The sequence below is a fragment of the Conger conger genome, chromosome 9, assembly GCF_963514075.1.
Source record: "Conger conger chromosome 9, fConCon1.1, whole genome shotgun sequence".
Classification (NCBI taxonomy): Eukaryota; Metazoa; Chordata; class Actinopteri; order Anguilliformes; family Congridae; genus Conger; species Conger conger.
Window position 1 is genome coordinate 7,754,702 of NC_083768.1, and position 15,788 is coordinate 7,770,489.

The 15,788-nt window shown below is 45.6% G+C and overlaps 3 protein-coding genes across 4 annotated transcripts; all 3 read right to left on the reverse strand.

Moving 5' to 3' along the window:
* Positions 1–1,266: 1,266 nt before the first annotated feature.
* On the reverse strand, positions 1,267–8,142 carry LOC133136969 (zinc finger protein 585B-like). Its single transcript, XM_061254879.1, has 4 exons — positions 7,727–8,142; positions 7,118–7,294; positions 2,793–2,899; positions 1,267–2,586 (listed from the first exon to the last, which is right to left on the reverse strand). The coding sequence occupies exons 1-4, from the start codon at positions 7,995–7,997 to the stop codon at positions 1,402–1,404; spliced, it is 1,740 nt and encodes a 579-aa protein (XP_061110863.1). The 5' UTR covers positions 7,998–8,142; the 3' UTR covers positions 1,267–1,401.
* Positions 8,143–8,939: 797 nt separating this feature from the next.
* Positions 8,940–11,560, reverse strand: LOC133136985 (oocyte zinc finger protein XlCOF8.4-like). Of its 2 annotated transcripts, none has more exons than XM_061254916.1 (3): positions 10,850–11,560; positions 10,496–10,576; positions 8,940–10,118 (listed from the first exon to the last, which is right to left on the reverse strand). In XM_061254916.1, exons 2-3 carry the CDS (start codon positions 10,508–10,510, stop codon positions 9,057–9,059), a joined length of 1,077 nt encoding a protein of 358 aa, XP_061110900.1. In that variant the 5' UTR covers positions 10,511–10,576; positions 10,850–11,560; the 3' UTR covers positions 8,940–9,056. The 2 variants fall into 2 exon arrangements, with proteins under 2 accessions (XP_061110900.1, XP_061110899.1); XM_061254915.1 differs by having other exon boundaries at positions 10,446–10,576; positions 10,850–11,558.
* A 1,317-nt stretch (positions 11,561–12,877) lies between these two features.
* LOC133136988 (zinc finger protein 12-like) lies at positions 12,878–15,748 on the reverse strand. Its single transcript, XM_061254923.1, has 2 exons — positions 15,289–15,748; positions 12,878–14,999 (listed from the first exon to the last, which is right to left on the reverse strand). The coding sequence occupies exons 1-2, from the start codon at positions 15,554–15,556 to the stop codon at positions 13,816–13,818; spliced, it is 1,452 nt and encodes a 483-aa protein (XP_061110907.1). The 5' UTR covers positions 15,557–15,748; the 3' UTR covers positions 12,878–13,815.
* Between the last annotated feature and the right edge of the window lie 40 nt (positions 15,749–15,788).

Below are 15,788 nucleotides of genomic sequence, written 5' to 3' on the forward strand. Positions count from 1 at the left end.
TTTGAAACTACCTTCTGGGTCCCAATCATGTATCTTAGCCACTAGGCTACAGACTGCCCAGTTCATAATCTTAAAGTGACCTTAAATAAGTCAAATTAATTCCCACTCACAGTAAGGGAAACATTTAAATGCCATCTCATAAACCTCCACAACTATCTGTAATTATAATACTTTTATAATAATACTACAACTTCAAAGATGTATGTTCAAATTCCTGTTGGAGCACTGCTGTTCTACCCCCGAGCAACACATTAAACCTGAATTGTTTCCTGAAATAGGGCTGCACGAATGTATCCTAAATATAAAAAGAAGGCCACTGTGCAATTCTCCCCGTAAAAGAGTGTGCCAAATGTTTAAAATGCAATACTGATAATAATAACAAACACAAATAGAAATCATATGAGCGTGAAATAAAAAGTTTAGAAGTAAATTTTTCTACCCATCTGAGGCTGACCGAGCAAGATGGTTTGGCAGAATGCTGGAAGAGCTGCCTGCTGAATGGATGAATGGATTATTACATGAATTAATTCCTGGGAGATTCAACAGTGCTTAGGACAGTGCTTGCTTTATCAGGCTAATAAACAAGACACGTCTACCTGATACCGTTACTATAAAGCCATTTCATATCCATTTAAGGCATACTAGGCAGGAATTTTTTTTTTTTTTTTTGCCTTGCTGTGGTCCTGTGTTTACAATCCAAAAAGTCTCCTCCATCCTCAACTAACACCCCACCTACTCACCTCTGTCGCTAACGAGACAAAGCAATTCCAACTCTGACTCTGGTTTTCTGTTTGATTGTCCTTTTGCGCCACTGCACATTTTGCTCACCCACTGCTCTACACACAGAAAAGAGCACCACGCCCAGAAACATCTCAAACTAATTTTAGAATAACAAATACAGTTAAAGGAGCACAAATTTGGCAAAGGTGCGCAAACACAGTGATTGCCAGTGCATCATAAATATGCCTTTGCATGGTTATTTTAAAATATTTTCTATGTAAAAATGTTCTCATCAAGCGATTCACAGGATAATTATTGGTTATGAGAAGTTTGACATAGTTATATTAATGATACAAAATATAAACATATCAACATCATCATATAAAAGGTGTAACACACATCATACTTTAAATTATTAGTAGCTATTTTATATAAAAAGAATGAAATTACTATAGTACAAAGAGAAAACGAACTCCAAAACACTACAAGTGTACTCTGCATGTTCTACTCATTAGGTCATAATCTAACTTTTTACCAATACATCCATACTCTAAGATGGCTTTATTAAAAGAGGTAGCAAAGGCTTACAATACATGCTATAGACAAGCACAGAAATGCACACTACGTGCACTGTAAGCACTAAAAAGGCAGTTTTGAGGTACAATATCAAATTTTTTGCACTTAAGCACAGAAGAATATTTTCTCTGTGTGAATTTTCTGATGCATATTGAACGTCTTTAAGTCAGAACACGTCTTTCCACAAACAAAACACCGATATTCTCTGCTGAATGTGTGGTCACACTGGTGCGCATTGCGGTTGGACGAGCAAGAAAAGGTCTTTCCGCAGATGGAACAGCTGTATGGTTTCTCCCCGGTGTGTACTCGCTGGTGCCCCTGGAGACTGCTTTTCTGTGAGAAACTCTTCCCACAGGTGGGACAGCTGAAGGGTTTCTCTCCCGTATGAATTCTCCTATGTCTTTCCAAATGACTTAATCTGTCAAATCTTTTTCCACAAAATGAGCAAACGAATCGCTTCTCTCCGACATCACACCTCCTTACGGTCAACGTTCTCCTAATGTTGAAAGCACTGGTACTCAGAGTAGAGCTGGTCTCGTACTGAGAGCCTGAGGCTGGACTCTCACTGCCTCTCATGTGTTTTACTGAGGGTCCATGTTGCTGCTGCTGCTGGGGCAGTAATGTCTGATTCTCTCTCTCCACTGTGTGCCCAAGTCTCTCTCTGTACTGACCCTGCTGTGTGTGAATGGCCTCTGATCTGAGCTCCTCACTGCAAGCAGACGGCTTCTCACCCATCTGATCAAACTCCTCAACATATGAAGCCCCAAAAGGGGACAGTGTGTCTCCAGAGACTTCCATGGTGGCAGGAGCATGTTGTAGCTGTGTGTGAATTGACAGATTCTGTGAGCACTGTTCTGTAGTGTTAGAACAAACTGGATCATCAGTCTCTATGTCACTGTCCTCTTGGGTAAAGGAAGTCCACAGCTGACTGTCTCTCTCATACATTACATACTCAGAGCCCAGATTGTTGAGTCTTCCTGCACTGGGTTCACATCCTGTCTGATTGAGTCTCTGGGCTACATGCTCTTCCTCTTGCTCTGCCTTCACCACAAACTCCAGTCCACTGAGCTCCTCATCACCGTGTCCACACCTGTGCTGCTCACTCAGCTCCTCTGGGTCTCCTACAGGTGTGGGCTCTGTGTCCGGTTTCTTGCCATCTCCTACTGGTGTGGGCTGTGTTACGTGTTCCTCTTCTACAGGTGTGGGCTCTGGGTCACTGTAACACAAGACCTCTTCCAGTTTCTCCTGCTTGATAACAGGTTCAGGTCCAACCTTCTCCACGTCTGCAGACTGCAACAGAGGAGCAAAGAGATTACTGTGAATGTAGCTCCCCAAAGGCGAGTCTGTGTCTATCTGTCTGTCTATCTGTCTGTCCATCACTCACTCAGTCCACTCACTCCAGTAGGTGGTAACTGAATTTCTACTTAATAAAAGCAAATTCAGCAGCATTTAGGCACACAGACATGGTTTCAAACCAACAGCCCAGAAGAGCTCACCTGGTTCCTCATGATTCCGGACTGTAAAGGTGTGTCTACCTCTTCCACACCTGCAGGTTCTCCATCTCTTCTCAGACTGAAGCTCCACTCCTGCCCAAATACTTTTTCTGTAAAGGAAATAGTTGCCCTTGGATTTAGGAGAAGAGCAGGTGCCACAACTTTTTTTCCATTGAGCGACTGTATTCATGGTTTGCATTAGCTTGGTCACATGAACGCAGTGTCTTTCAAATCAGAAGGACATGGTGAGGTGGTTAAAGACTGCCATACTGAAAAAAACATCTTAAGCTAGGTTCTGAAACAGCTGGTCGCTGGTTGACCAGTTCAGTCCTGCTCCAGGTATGTTTTAAAACAGCTTTTAGCTGGTAATTCCAAGCTGGGCATGGATTTCACACCAGGTTCTTATCGCGACCTGTTCTGCAGTGGGTTGGTTGCATTTTCTCCTGGATTAGTTAAGTATTATTTGTTTGCTTGCTGATTCTAAATTCAGTTTAGTTGTCATTATAGTGTTCTGTTGTGTACTTGTTTGTTTGTTAGCTATTACAAGTGGTGTTTATTTAGATTCAGTGAAACTGGGTTAGGTGTTTGTTTCTCTCAGGTAAGCTAGGCTATTAAGTTAGGCTATTGTTTTACTGGCTGGCAGGCCACAGCTTTTGTTGTAGGAGGAGCCAATACTTTGCACCCTGCTCAGGGTATAATTACTGGCACACCTGAACTCACTTCAGTGTGCATTAGTGTTCTGCAGTGGGTTGGTTGCATTTTCTGTATTCAGCGTCAGTGTTACTTAAGCAGTTGTGTAGCGCACCAGCGGCAGCTGTGTGCGGCAGCCTCGGCTACTTGCCTCGGCGTACGAAGTCGCAGGTGTACAAAGTCGGGGGTGTCTATCTACGGGTGTCCATCCAGGCTGTCCGAGAGCCTGATGTTTGATTTTGTTTTTGCTGCCTGCCCTCATTCCACTGTGTAGTATTCCCCTTGTCCTCCCTAGTTCCCTCCATGTGTTTCCTTCCCATCCCTGTCCTCTCTCCTCTCCCCAGGTCCCAGTCAGGTAGGAGGTTCGCCTCCCGCCAACATGGGCAGAATATCTCTAACCTCATCTTCCCTCCCAGATCCCCTGGTATTGATCTCTGTGTGGCTGGTGGCCTCTGGAACTGCCAGTCCGCCGTCCAGAAAGCAGACTTCATATCTGCCTATGCCTCCCACCTCAACCTTGACTTTCTTGCTTTAACTGAAACGTGGCTCTCACCTGAGAACACGGCCACCCCGGCTGCCCTTTCCTCTGCCTTCTCTTTTTCCCACACACCCAGATCCTCTGGCAGAGGAGGTGGCACAGGTCTCCTAATCTCATCCTCATGGAGATCTAGTGTCTTCTCCTCATCCCTCTCCTTCTCCTCTTTTGAATTTCATGCGGTTTCTGTTACTCTGCCGTGCAAACTGTTTATCATTGTTGTTTATCGCCCCCCGGGTCCTCTGGGGAACTTTTTGGATGAGATGGACATCCTCCTCAGCTCCTCACCTGTCAATGACACCCCCCTGATCCTCCTGGGTGACTTCAACCTCAACTCAGAGTCCACCCAGTCTACCTTTCTCTCCCTCCTCTCTTCTTTTGACCTTACCCTCACTCTTTCCCCTCCCACCCACAAAGCAGGCAACCTTCTTGACCTCATCTTCACAAGGAGCTGCACAACAACCAACCTCTCTGTAACACCACTCCATATATCTGACCACTCCTTCATCTCTTTCTCTCTTCCACTCTCCTCTAACACCCATCCATCTCTCCCACCATCCACTGTCACCTGTCGACGGAACCTACGCCACCTGTCTTCCTCCACCCTCTCATCTACAATCCTCTCCTCCCTACCATCTGCGGAGTCTTTCTCTCGACTGTCTACCGATGATGCGGCTACAACTCTCATGTCCTCCCTCTCATCTTCCTTTGACTCTCTGTGTCCCCTCACCACCAAACTAGCTTGGGCCTCCCCCCCCAGTCCCTGGCTTTCTGATGCTCTACGAGCTGTCCGAACCGAACTGCGGGCAGCGGAGAGAAAATGGAAAAGGTCCTGTCTCCCCAGTGATATGGCTTCCTTCCATGCCCTCTTATCATCTTTCCATTCCTCTGTCTCTCTAGCTAAATCTTCCTTCTTTCACTCGAAAATTAACGCGGCCGCCTCTAATCCCCGCAAACTGTTTTCAACTTTCTCCTCTCTTCTGGCCCCCCCTCCCCCCCCACCCCCCTCATCACTCACACCTGATGACTTTGTCTCCTTCTTTGAAAAGAAGGTCGATGCTATTCGCAATTCCTTCTCCCAACCTTCCACCCCTGCTGACCCTCCTACCCTCCCCATCTCCCTAACCTCCTTTTCTCCCCTCTCTGACGCCGACACGCTGAAACTCCTTACTTCCCACCGCCCGACCACCTGTCCTCTTGACCCCATCCCCTCTCCCCTCCTACAATCTATATCTGAGGACATTCTCCCTTTTCTCTCCTCTCTAATCAACACCTCCCTCTCTTCCGGCACCATGCCCTCTTCCCTGAAGAGGGCCAGAGTCACTCCCCTCCTCAAAAAACCTACTCTCGATCCCTCTGCCCTGAACAACTACCGGCCTGTCTCTCTTCTTCCCTTTCTTGCTAAAACCCTGGAACGGGCGGTCTGCTCCCAACTGTCCACTTATCTTCTCCACAACAATCTCCATGACCCCAACCAGTCTGGCTTCAAGAGTGGCCACTCCACTGAAACCGCCCTGCTCGCGGTCACTGAGGCACTCCACTCTGCTAAAGCAAAATCCCTCTCCTCTGTCCTCATCTTCCTCGACCTGTCGGCCGCCTTCGATACAGTCAACCATGAGATTCTGCTCTCATTGCTGTCTGGGATGGGTGTCACAGGTTCTGCACTCGCTTGGTTTTCCTCCTACCTCTCTGGTCGCTCCTACCAGGTGACTTGGAGGGGCGCACTCTCCGACCCTCAACCCCTACGAACTGGAGTCCCGCAGGGCTCGGTTCTTGGGCCTCTCCTCTTCTCGCTATACACCATGTCTCTTGGTTCTGTTATCTCTTCCCACGGCTTCTCTTATCACTCCTACGCTGATGACACCCAACTCTTCATTTCCTTCCCCCCTGACACCCAAATCACCACACAGATCTCTGCCTGCTTGGCTGATATCTCTGCATGGATGACTTCCCATCACCTGAAGCTCAACCTTGCCAAAACTGAGCTTCTCTACATCCCTGCTAAGTCCTCTCCGTCAATCAACCTCTCACTGACTGTGGAGGACTTTGTAGTTTCCTCCTCCCGTACGGCAAAGAATCTTGGGGTGACTCTTGATAACTGCCTCTCCCTGGCTCCACAAGTATCCTCCACTGCCAGAACCTGCAGGTTCTTCCTGTTTAATATACGCCGCATCCGTCATCTCCTGACGGAGAAAGCCACCCAGCTCCTAGTCCAGGCGCTCGTCATTTCCCGCCTGGATTACTGCAACTCCCTCCTAGCCGGTCTCCCAGCGTGCGCCATCAAGCCCCTCCAGCTGGTCCAGAATGCTGCAGCCTGCTTGATCACCAGTCAGCCCAGGTCGGCTCATGTCACCCCGCTTCTCATTGGCCTCCACTGGCTTCCTATTGCCGCACGCATCCGATTCAAGGCCCTAGTGTTGGCATTTCAGGCTGCTAAGGGGACTGCCCCACATTACATACAATCCCTGATCACTCCCTACTCCCCAGCTAGACCACTCCGGTCTGCCAGCTCTGGTCGCCTTACGATTCCCTCTCTACGGGCACCTGGCGGTCGAGCTGCACGTTCACGCCTGTTTTCCGTTCTGGTTCCTCAGTGGTGGAATGACTTGCCTACCACTGTCAGGACAGCAGAATCCCTCCCCCTATTTCGACGCAGACTCAAAACACACCTCTTCAAACTCTACCTTAGTCCCCCCTCCTGATTTACCCTGCCCCCCCCTTCTGATACCCCTATCCCTGTCTAACCCCCCCCCCCCCAAAAAAAAAAAAAAAAAAAAAAAAAAAAAAAAATTTGCACTTATGATGACGACTATATGTTTAGAACAGCAGTCCAGGTGTATTTTTCTAGTTCTGGATGTGATGCTTTGACTTGTGGTAGAACCTATGCACTTGTAAGTCGCTTTGGATTAAAAGCGTCTGCCAAATGACTAAAATGTAAATGTAAATGACCTCCGGAAACTCGCCACTAGGCGTCTATTGAAACAAAAACCGTTATGTTTTCACATACATATCTGACTGAACATCTGGGCTCCATGTTCTCCATTAACCACAAACTCCAGTCCACTGTGCACCTTAACACCGTGCCCACACCTCTGCTGCTCACCCAGATCCTTTAGGCCTCCTGCAGGTTCGGGTTCCTTTTCCGTTTTTTCCCCATCTTCTGCAAGTGTGGGCTGTGTTACCTGTTCCCCTCCTTGCGGTGTTCTTGTATCACAGTTATTTTCAAACCGGTTATGTTCAAGCGTAGTCTCCTCTCCATAATCGCCACTATCAGTAGCTCCTGTGTTGAGACACCAACAAACTGATGAACTGTGTGTTAGATGAGAGTACTTAAAATGAATTACTCCCGCACCACGCTAAATACGAACCCCTCATTATAAGACTAGCAGGCGTAGCTAGTTGTAGTGAGCACGTAGTGGGGGGAATAGTCATGTGTCGGACCAGGTTGACTTATGTTCATGTAGTTAACGTAAATGTAGCTATTCGACCACTATTCACCGGTGAAGTTAGCCACCCCCTAGGCAACAAATGATAACGAGTAATCGAGTGACAATTATGTCATGTGCAATTATGAACGGTCATAGTTGATACAAAGCCCATAGCTACCTTCCTTTGTTGCTGCCTTACGAACCAAATGAAGCACTCTGAATATAAAAAAAAAAAAAAAAAAAGCAACCAGTCAACCCAATTAGCGAGTTTTTAAGATACATACTTTTCCCCGCTCTTCTCAATTTTATCCCATGATGTACGGAGCGACTGTAAACAGGCGCCCGCTGTCCTTGTCTTGCTGTCGTCCTCGACTCGTTCTCCAGTGACTGTATTTTCATTTTCAGCGATTCAATCTCGTTCTCTTTTCGACACATTTCCAGTCGAAGCAGGACAAATCCGTCATCAACAACTTTACTAATTTCTGCTACGGCTGCTTTACTTAGTATGTCCATGATCGAAGCTATTTGTGCCTGATAATTAACACAGTTAGACATTTTGTCCGCCCACTTCACATCACATATATACTATTGAAGTATCTGGTTTAGAAAAACCCTGCCAACCTTGTCAATGTAACATAAAAATCATTACTCAACGGACACCCGCCGTAACATTAGCAACTGTACAACAGTCATGAATCGGATAGCCCGACCGAGTTCAAAGGTAACACACAACAATGTTTTATTTCCGGGTCATCAACAAGATGCAAACTAGTGACCAATGTGGGAGGTTAAAAGAAACTGACAGATTACGCAATATTTTCTTATTATCTTTCATTTCCGTAACAATAGATCGATGAGCTCTCTTCCAGACAGCTGTTGTTACATTAACCTATGTGATTTCATATTGGAAGCGATTCGTGCATTGTGTTGCATGGAAGAAGGCCTGTCTTAAGGCCTTGCTGACACTTAATTCAGGAAGTTTCATTTAAACATTCATAATTCCTAGCCAATTTTTTTTTTTTTAGTTTTTAAGAAAGATATTGAATGACATAAACCGTTCCTTTAATTATAAATTCCCAGAGAATGTTGTTTGTGTATTTCGGTACTGCCCTTTTCTGGCAAACCTGTACTTTTATTATTGAAAATATTGAGGAGAATTTTATTTTATTGTGGAAAATGTGGTTTGGTCTCCTGGAAAATTACGCAGATATGTAGACTAATGTATGCATGATGCATGACCAAATCTTAGTATTATTTTAATGGTAAAATGTAATATTCATCAATGCACATTTCCAGGTAAAATATGGCAATTTTCCTAATATAAAGTCAAATTAAGTACAAAAGGCAAAGAATGGTCATTTGAAAACGTCTCCAATATGGTTCTGCTTTAATGAATGTGGCTCTTTCTGTGATGGAAAAAGGTTCATGTACATCACTAGGAAGAAAAATTTAGAAAGCAAATTGTTTGGAAATCAAGTGGAGAGCACAAGACCGCAGTTCGTAGAGTCAAAAAGGAAATCATTTGTTTATTAAATCAAGCAAGGACTGGAAAAGTTTGTTTGTTTTAAAAAGGGTGAAAACAATGGTCCGCTATAAGCCGTCCCGTTTCCAGTGCTATGCGCAGTTCAGTTCTTTTTCCTCTGCGTGGACTCTGTAGTGCAGCTTAAGGGAGTTCAGATGCGAGTAGGAATTCCCACATTCGTCACAGCTGTACGGCTTCTCTCCCGTGTGCGACCTCTGGTGAGAGGTGAGGTGGGAGGTGCAATAGAAGCCCTTTCCGCACTGCGTGCACTTGAAGGGTCTCTCTCCGGTGTGAATCCGCCGGTGAATCTTCAGGTAAAAGCGGGTGGTGAAACTCTTCCCGCACTGAGCACAGCTGAAGCGTTTCTCTCCCATTCCGGCTCTCCGGTGACCCTTTGCTCTCGTCTCCGCCCTAGCCCGCAGCGGGGCGCATCTGTCCCCGTCGGAAATATCGGGGTTCGACTCGCCGTACTGAAGCGGCTGCCGCCGTGCGATCGCATCCCCTTTTGTGAGTGAGCCCGGCGTCTCTCCGTACTGACCCTGCTGTGTGCGAATGGCCTCCGACCTGAGTTCCTCGCTGCAAGCAGACGGCTTCTCACCCATCTGATCAAACTCCTCAACGTGTGAAGCCCCAAAAGGGGACAGTGTGTCTCCAGAGACTTCCGCGGTGGCGGGAGCATGTTGTAGCTGTGTGTGAATTGACAGATTATGTGAGCAATGTTCTGTAGCGTTAGAACAAATTGGATCATCTACGTCACTGTCCTCTCGCGTAAAGGAAGTCCACAGCTGGCTGTTTCTCTCATACGTTACATACTCAGAGCCCAGGTTGTTGAGTCTTCCTGCACTGTGTTCACATCCTGTCTGATTGAGTCTCTGGGCTACATGCTCTTCCTCTTGCTCTGCCTTCACCACAAACTCCAGTCCACTGAGCTCCTCATCACCGTGTCCACACCTGTGCTGCTCACTCAGCTCCTCTGGACCTCCAGCAGGTGTGGGCTCTGTGTCCGGTTTCTTCCCATCTCCTGCAGGTGTGGGCTGTGTTACCTGTTCCTCTTCTACAGGTGTGGACTGTGGGTCACTGTAACATAAGTCCTCTCCCAGTCCCTCCTGCTTGATAAGAACTGGTTCAGTCCTGACCTTATCAATGTTTGCAGACTGTAATAGAGGAGGCAAGAGATTAGAGAGATCTGGGGGTCTGTAATTCTCTCTCTCTCTCTCTCTCTCTCTCTCTCTCTCTCTCCCTCTCTCCCTCTCTCTCCCTCTCTCCCTCCCACACACACACACACACACACACACACACACACACACCTGGTTCTGACTGAGGCTGGACAGTAAAAGTGTGTCCATCTCTTCCACACCTGCAGGTTCTGAAATTCTCTCCCTCTCCCTCTCTCTCTCTCTCTGTCTCTGTCTCTCTGTCTCTCTCCCACTCCCTCCCACACACACACACACACACACACACACACACACACACACACACACCTGGTTCTGACTGAGGCTGGACAGTAAAGGTGTGTCCATCTCTTCCACACCTGCAGGTTCTCCATCTCTGCTCAGAGTGAAGCTCCACTCCTGCCCAAAGACTCTTTCTGCTGCGGGAGACCATACCTTCTCTGAAAGTGTTGAGAGAAAATGGAAGTTCGATACAATTCAATAGCCTCAATGCGGCTAAAGATGTACGTTTTGTTTTGGTTGAAAGAAAAATAAAATTTTAAAAAGCCAGGGAACCAATTCATGTAGTGTAGTACGAACAGTACACGTTACACTCAAGCCAAACGTTGGAATTGATTTTACGTGTAATTCAACCTCTAGGAAAAAAGTTGCGTAACTAGTATCTACAGTGTCAAACATAAGTGCGGAAAAGAGCTCCTTAGCCTTTCGTTTACCTCTCTCAGTCCCCAGTGCGCGACAACCCGGACCAGCGACGGACCGACTGTGCAAAAAACGTCCCTGGAGACGTCGCGAAACCTGCAGCTCACTCTCCTTCAACTGCAGGGTCCTCCTCAGCACAGCGATCTCTCTGTGACTCCGAGATATTTCCAACCGTAACAACGCGGCACCATCGTCCACGAGTCTGCTGATTTCAGCCACCGCGGACTTAGCCAAAATATCCATGATGGAGGCTAACTCTGCTTGAATGTCCAATACATTGGTCATTTTCTTGCCTCGTAATCGTACGCTGCCTGTTTTAAGATCTATTTGCATAGGTCATGTAACTTAACTTGCTGTGTTACAAATGTATGAAAGATGGAATCCTGTCAACGAGACGTTTGTTCAGCTTAGTACACTTTTATTTCAGTCCGTTATACATCTGAAATATTTATACACTATCGCCCCGGAACTGTTTCCCTCGTTCCCACTTTTCCGAGCACATGGGAGGAGTCAACAGGGACGAATTGTCGTAATCAATGGAAAACAGTCGCACTTCAAAGCATCTATGCTTTTAGTTGCATTTCGGCCATCTGCCATGTGTAGGTCACGTCTACTTCGGGCTGATATAAAGTAATACAACCCGATTTGTTTAAGGATGACACACAAATATTACAATTAGTTATACAATACAATACAAATATTAACTAAGCTGACTTGGGTCAAAATCATTATTTCAAATTGGCTGTTTTAAAGGTAAAATAGGTAAGATTTTTGTGTTAAAAAATTGTTACGAGACCATTCAGGCTCCCTGACATGTTGACTCACCCTCTGCCTCGGCTTATAGTCCTAAAATTCTGGTTTCAAAATATACAGTTGACAACCGACACTGTGCCAACCCATTGCATAACTGTACAATAATTCAAGCTCATTGGTTGAAAATTGGTTCTAATTGCCACAGCCAATGGCGTTTCAAAGTCAGCGCGTTTGCAGAGAAGGGGGAGGGATAAACAGTGTTGTGGTTTGAAGGTGTTCGTTGCTGCGATTCCTCTCTTGGCCGTTAGAAGTTCGAAATTACCTATTGTACCTGTAAATATTTAAGCGAAACACCTGTTTACATGTTTCATCAGGAATTAAAGACTCGACTCTCGCATAACCACCTCCCATAGCCGATAAGCTATGGTCAATCTCCATGTTAAAATGTTGCATGAGAGTTCACTATGAATATGCAAGTAAGCCAGTGGGTGAGGTAAAAATAAATAACGACACAATTTAGCTACCTTTTCACTCTGGAGAGAATTTGATGACATGCCATGATCCATATTAATGATAGGAAATGGCGTCTTATCCAAAGACAAATGCAGGGAGAAAACTTCAGTTGACAACAAATTAGGTCATGCAACTCAAAATAAACAATGGAACAAGAACCACGGGTGCAGAACACATCATCATTACGGATTCCACAAATATCATTTATTGATTAGTTATCATTAAAAAATACACTCAGTGAGCACTTTATTAGGTATTTATTAGACTGAGTTTTTAGACTTATTGGTCTTCTGCTGCTGTAGCCTATCCACTTATAGGTTTTAATGTGTTGTATGTTCAGAGAGGCTCTTCTGCATACCACTGTGGTAATGTGTGGTTAATTGCGTTACTGTCACCTTCCTGTCAGCTTTGACAAGTCTGGCCCTTCTCAACTGATCTCTCTTATTAACAAGCCATTTTTGCCCACATAACTGTTTGCCCACTGGTTGTTTTTTGTTTTTGGCACCATTCTCTGCAAACTCTAGAGACTGTTGTGTGTGAAAATCCCAGGAGATCAGCAGTTACATCATTGACATAACATTTGTTCCACATTCTGATGGTTGATGTGAACATTAACTAAAGTTCACAACTAAAGATCTCTCACAGGTGACCCGTGTCTGTATGATTTTATGCATCGCACTGCTGCCACATGATTGGCTGATTAGATAATTGCAAGAATAAGTAGGTGTACAATAAGTTCCTAATAAAGTGCTAAGTGAGTGTAGAATTAGAGGACACACACACACACACACACACACACACACACACACACACACACACACACACACACACACACACACACACACACACACACACACACACACACACACAGGACTCTGTTATGAAACTTGTGCAGCGGGATGTTTTCATCAAGGTCGTCTGGAAATCAGATCAGAATCTCTCTTCACAATGTCAGTTGGTTACCTCTTTCAAAATAACATAAAATAGTTTTGTTTTCAAGGTCAGAACTGGTGTCAGCCAGGGGACCGGCGATTGGCCGCCCCCCCCCCCCTCTGAATGGACTTCCCAATTGAAGTCCATTCAGAACTATGCGATTGCCCCGGTGAAATTATACTATTGTGGATAGTACTTTTCTTCACATTGAAGTAATTACTCACCAGGTAGAGATTTATTTTCCGAGCCACACAGAAGAAGATATATGATTTTGTTTCCTATTCATCCCCCACTCCCATTTAAGGGAACCCAGTACACATGCTCCAGTGCCAAACACAGCCCCCAGTGCGCACGTTCAGGTTCCAAAAAAAGCCCAGAATAAGACATGAGTAAGCCTCCATGGAACCAGTAAGCGGAAGTGGTCTCCACTTCTTGTTGACTATATCAATGGTGCAGGCAGCCAACTGGCCAGAGGAGGCGCTATTGAGCAATAATGCTGAGCTGACCAACTGTATTGGCCCAGTTTGAGTAACCCAAGATTGGCAGATGATTTTCTCTCCACTAAAATTAAATTCTTCAAATAGACAACCCAATATATGAGACATTTATGAATATTTGTTGCATAAAAACAGCATTAAAGTTCTCTCCGATCTGACAATAGTCCAAGATTACAAAGTGAATTTATGAGGTGCAGAACAATTATTCACCCATTGGGTGGGAATTTGAATGTAAATGTTGAGGTTAAAAATTGTGGAGTCAAACTTTGAGCAGTCAAAACTTCTCAAAAACAGCCATATGGTTTCTTGCCCACGTGAGATCGCTGGTGTCTCTTAAAATGGGAGGACTGAGCGAAACTCTTTCCACACTGTGCACAGTGGAAAGGTCTCTCGCCAGAATGAATTCGCAGGTGAAGCGTTAGGATGGAGCGATATCTGAAACTCTTCCCACACTGTGAGCAGTGAAATGGCTTATTTCCACCGTGAACACTCTCATGTTTGGTGAGATTGCTTTGCTGAGTGAACCTCTTTCCGCACTGTGTACAGCCGTATGGTTTCTCCCCGGTGTGACTTCGCAGATGTACTTTATAGCAACTGAAATAAGCGAAACCCTTCCCACAGTGTGTACAAATGAACGGTTTCTTTCCAAAGTCAGTTTGTCCATTGGTCTTGCCCATCTCAGTAGAGCTGGTCTCATACTGAGAGCCTGAGTGTGGCTGGGCTGGGCTCTCACTGCCTCTCATGTGTTTTACTGAGGGTCCATGTTGCTGCTGCTGGGGCAGTAATGTCTGATTCTCTCTCTCCACTGTGTGCACAAGTCTCTCTCTGTACTGACCCTGCTGTGTGTGAATGGCCTCTGATCTGAGCTCCTCACTGCAAGCAGACGGCTTCTCACCCATCTTATCAAACTCCTCAACATATGAAGCCCCAAAGGAGGGCAGTGTGTTTCCAGAGACTTCCATGGTGGCAGGAGCATGTTGAAGCTGTGCGTGAATTGGCAGATTCTGTGAGAAATGTTCTGTAGCATTAGAACAAACTGGATCATCAGTCTCTAGGTCACTGTCCTCTTGGGTAAAGGAAGTCCACAGCTGACTGTCTCTCTCATACATTACATACTCAGAGCCCAGATTGTTGAGTCTTCCTGCATTATGTTCACATCCTGTCTGGGCTACATGCTCTTCCTCTTGCTCTGCCTTCACAACAAACTCCAGTCCACTGAGCTCCTCATCACCGTGTCCACACCTGTGCTGCTCACTCAGCTCCTCTGGGTCTCCTACAGGTGTGGGCTCTGTGTCTGATTTCTTCCCATCTCCTTCAGGTGTGGGCGGTGTTACCAGTTCCTCTGCAGCAGGTGTGGGTGGTGTTACCTGTTCGCCTCCTTCAGGTGTGCATTCTGAGTGACAGTCCTTCACAAACAGCTTCTGTTCAAAGGGAGGTTTCTGTCCATAATCAGCACCACCTTCTACATCTTACGTGGAGGAAATCAGAATAAATACGATCAGGATCATTCACCCTCTAACCAAATATGATCCATTTAAGAAGCTCAAAACAACACATTATAAATGGTTTTATGAATCAAAATAAAATAAATATGCATATCTGGTCATATAAGAAGACAGTGAGAAAAATATGAATATCCTAAGAAATCCATGTATCAAGAGAGTGCTGTGGAGATGTAGTCTGGACTTTGCAATGTCAAGCAAGTATCTTTTAATTGGCTGCAGCCAATTAATTATCACGCTAGCCAGTTACCGTACCTGATATGCCCCTGAACACCTGAAGTCCAACAGGAACACTTTCATTCGAACACCCATGCGCCCTGGCTCCTCGTGCCAAGCGCAGCTCGCGCTCAGCCAGTTGCAGTTTTCTCTTCAGCAAGTCTTTCTCGTTTTGACATCTGTACACTTGGAAACGTAAAACGGCATAACTTTCGTCAACAAGTTTGGTGATTTCTGCTACAGCTGCTTTAGTTAATATCTCCATGATGGAAGTCAGTTGTGTATGGAAATGAATCTCGTTCGACATTTTTTTCGAATGGCTGAACAACCTCCACCCCCTGGAATCGCAAAATAACCGCAAAATAAGATACGCGAACCGCTAACAGTTAAAGATACGAAGCTGCACTTAAGTGTAAGTAGCTTGTAGCATTAGCAGACATTTGTGTGGTCGATGTACACCAGGTAAATGATGTACACAATCAAACAAATGTTGGACTGTTTACTTCCGGATAGGTTCTTCTTCTATTTCAAATGTATGC

Bases quoted from the DNA above. Each gene is read 5' to 3' on its own strand.
- LOC133136969 (XM_061254879.1), bottom strand. From the start codon at position 7,997: ATGTCTAACTGTGTTAATTATCAGGCACAAATAGCTTCGATCATGGAC. The intron at 2,900-7,117 runs GTGAGCAGCAGA...TTTCCTTTACAG, and splicing joins AGGAGGCCTAAAGGATCTGG to AAAAAGTATTTGGGCAGGAG. The intron at 2,587-2,792 runs GTGAGCTCTTCT...CCTCTGTTGCAG, and splicing joins CCGGAATCATGAGGAACCAG to TCTGCAGACGTGGAGAAGGT.
- LOC133136985 (XM_061254915.1), bottom strand. From the start codon at position 11,168: ATGCAAATAGATCTTAAAACAGGCAGCGTACGATTACGAGGCAAGAAA. The intron at 10,577-10,849 runs GTAAACGAAAGG...CAACACTTTCAG, and splicing joins CGCACTGGGGACTGAGAGAG to AGAAGGTATGGTCTCCCGCA. The intron at 10,119-10,445 runs GTGTGTGTGTGT...CCTCTATTACAG, and splicing joins CCAGCCTCAGTCAGAACCAG to TCTGCAAACATTGATAAGGT.
- LOC133136988 (XM_061254923.1), bottom strand. From the start codon at position 15,556: ATGTCGAACGAGATTCATTTCCATACACAACTGACTTCCATCATGGAG. The intron at 15,000-15,288 runs GTACGGTAACTG...CCTCCACGTAAG, and splicing joins GGTGTTCAGGGGCATATCAG to ATGTAGAAGGTGGTGCTGAT.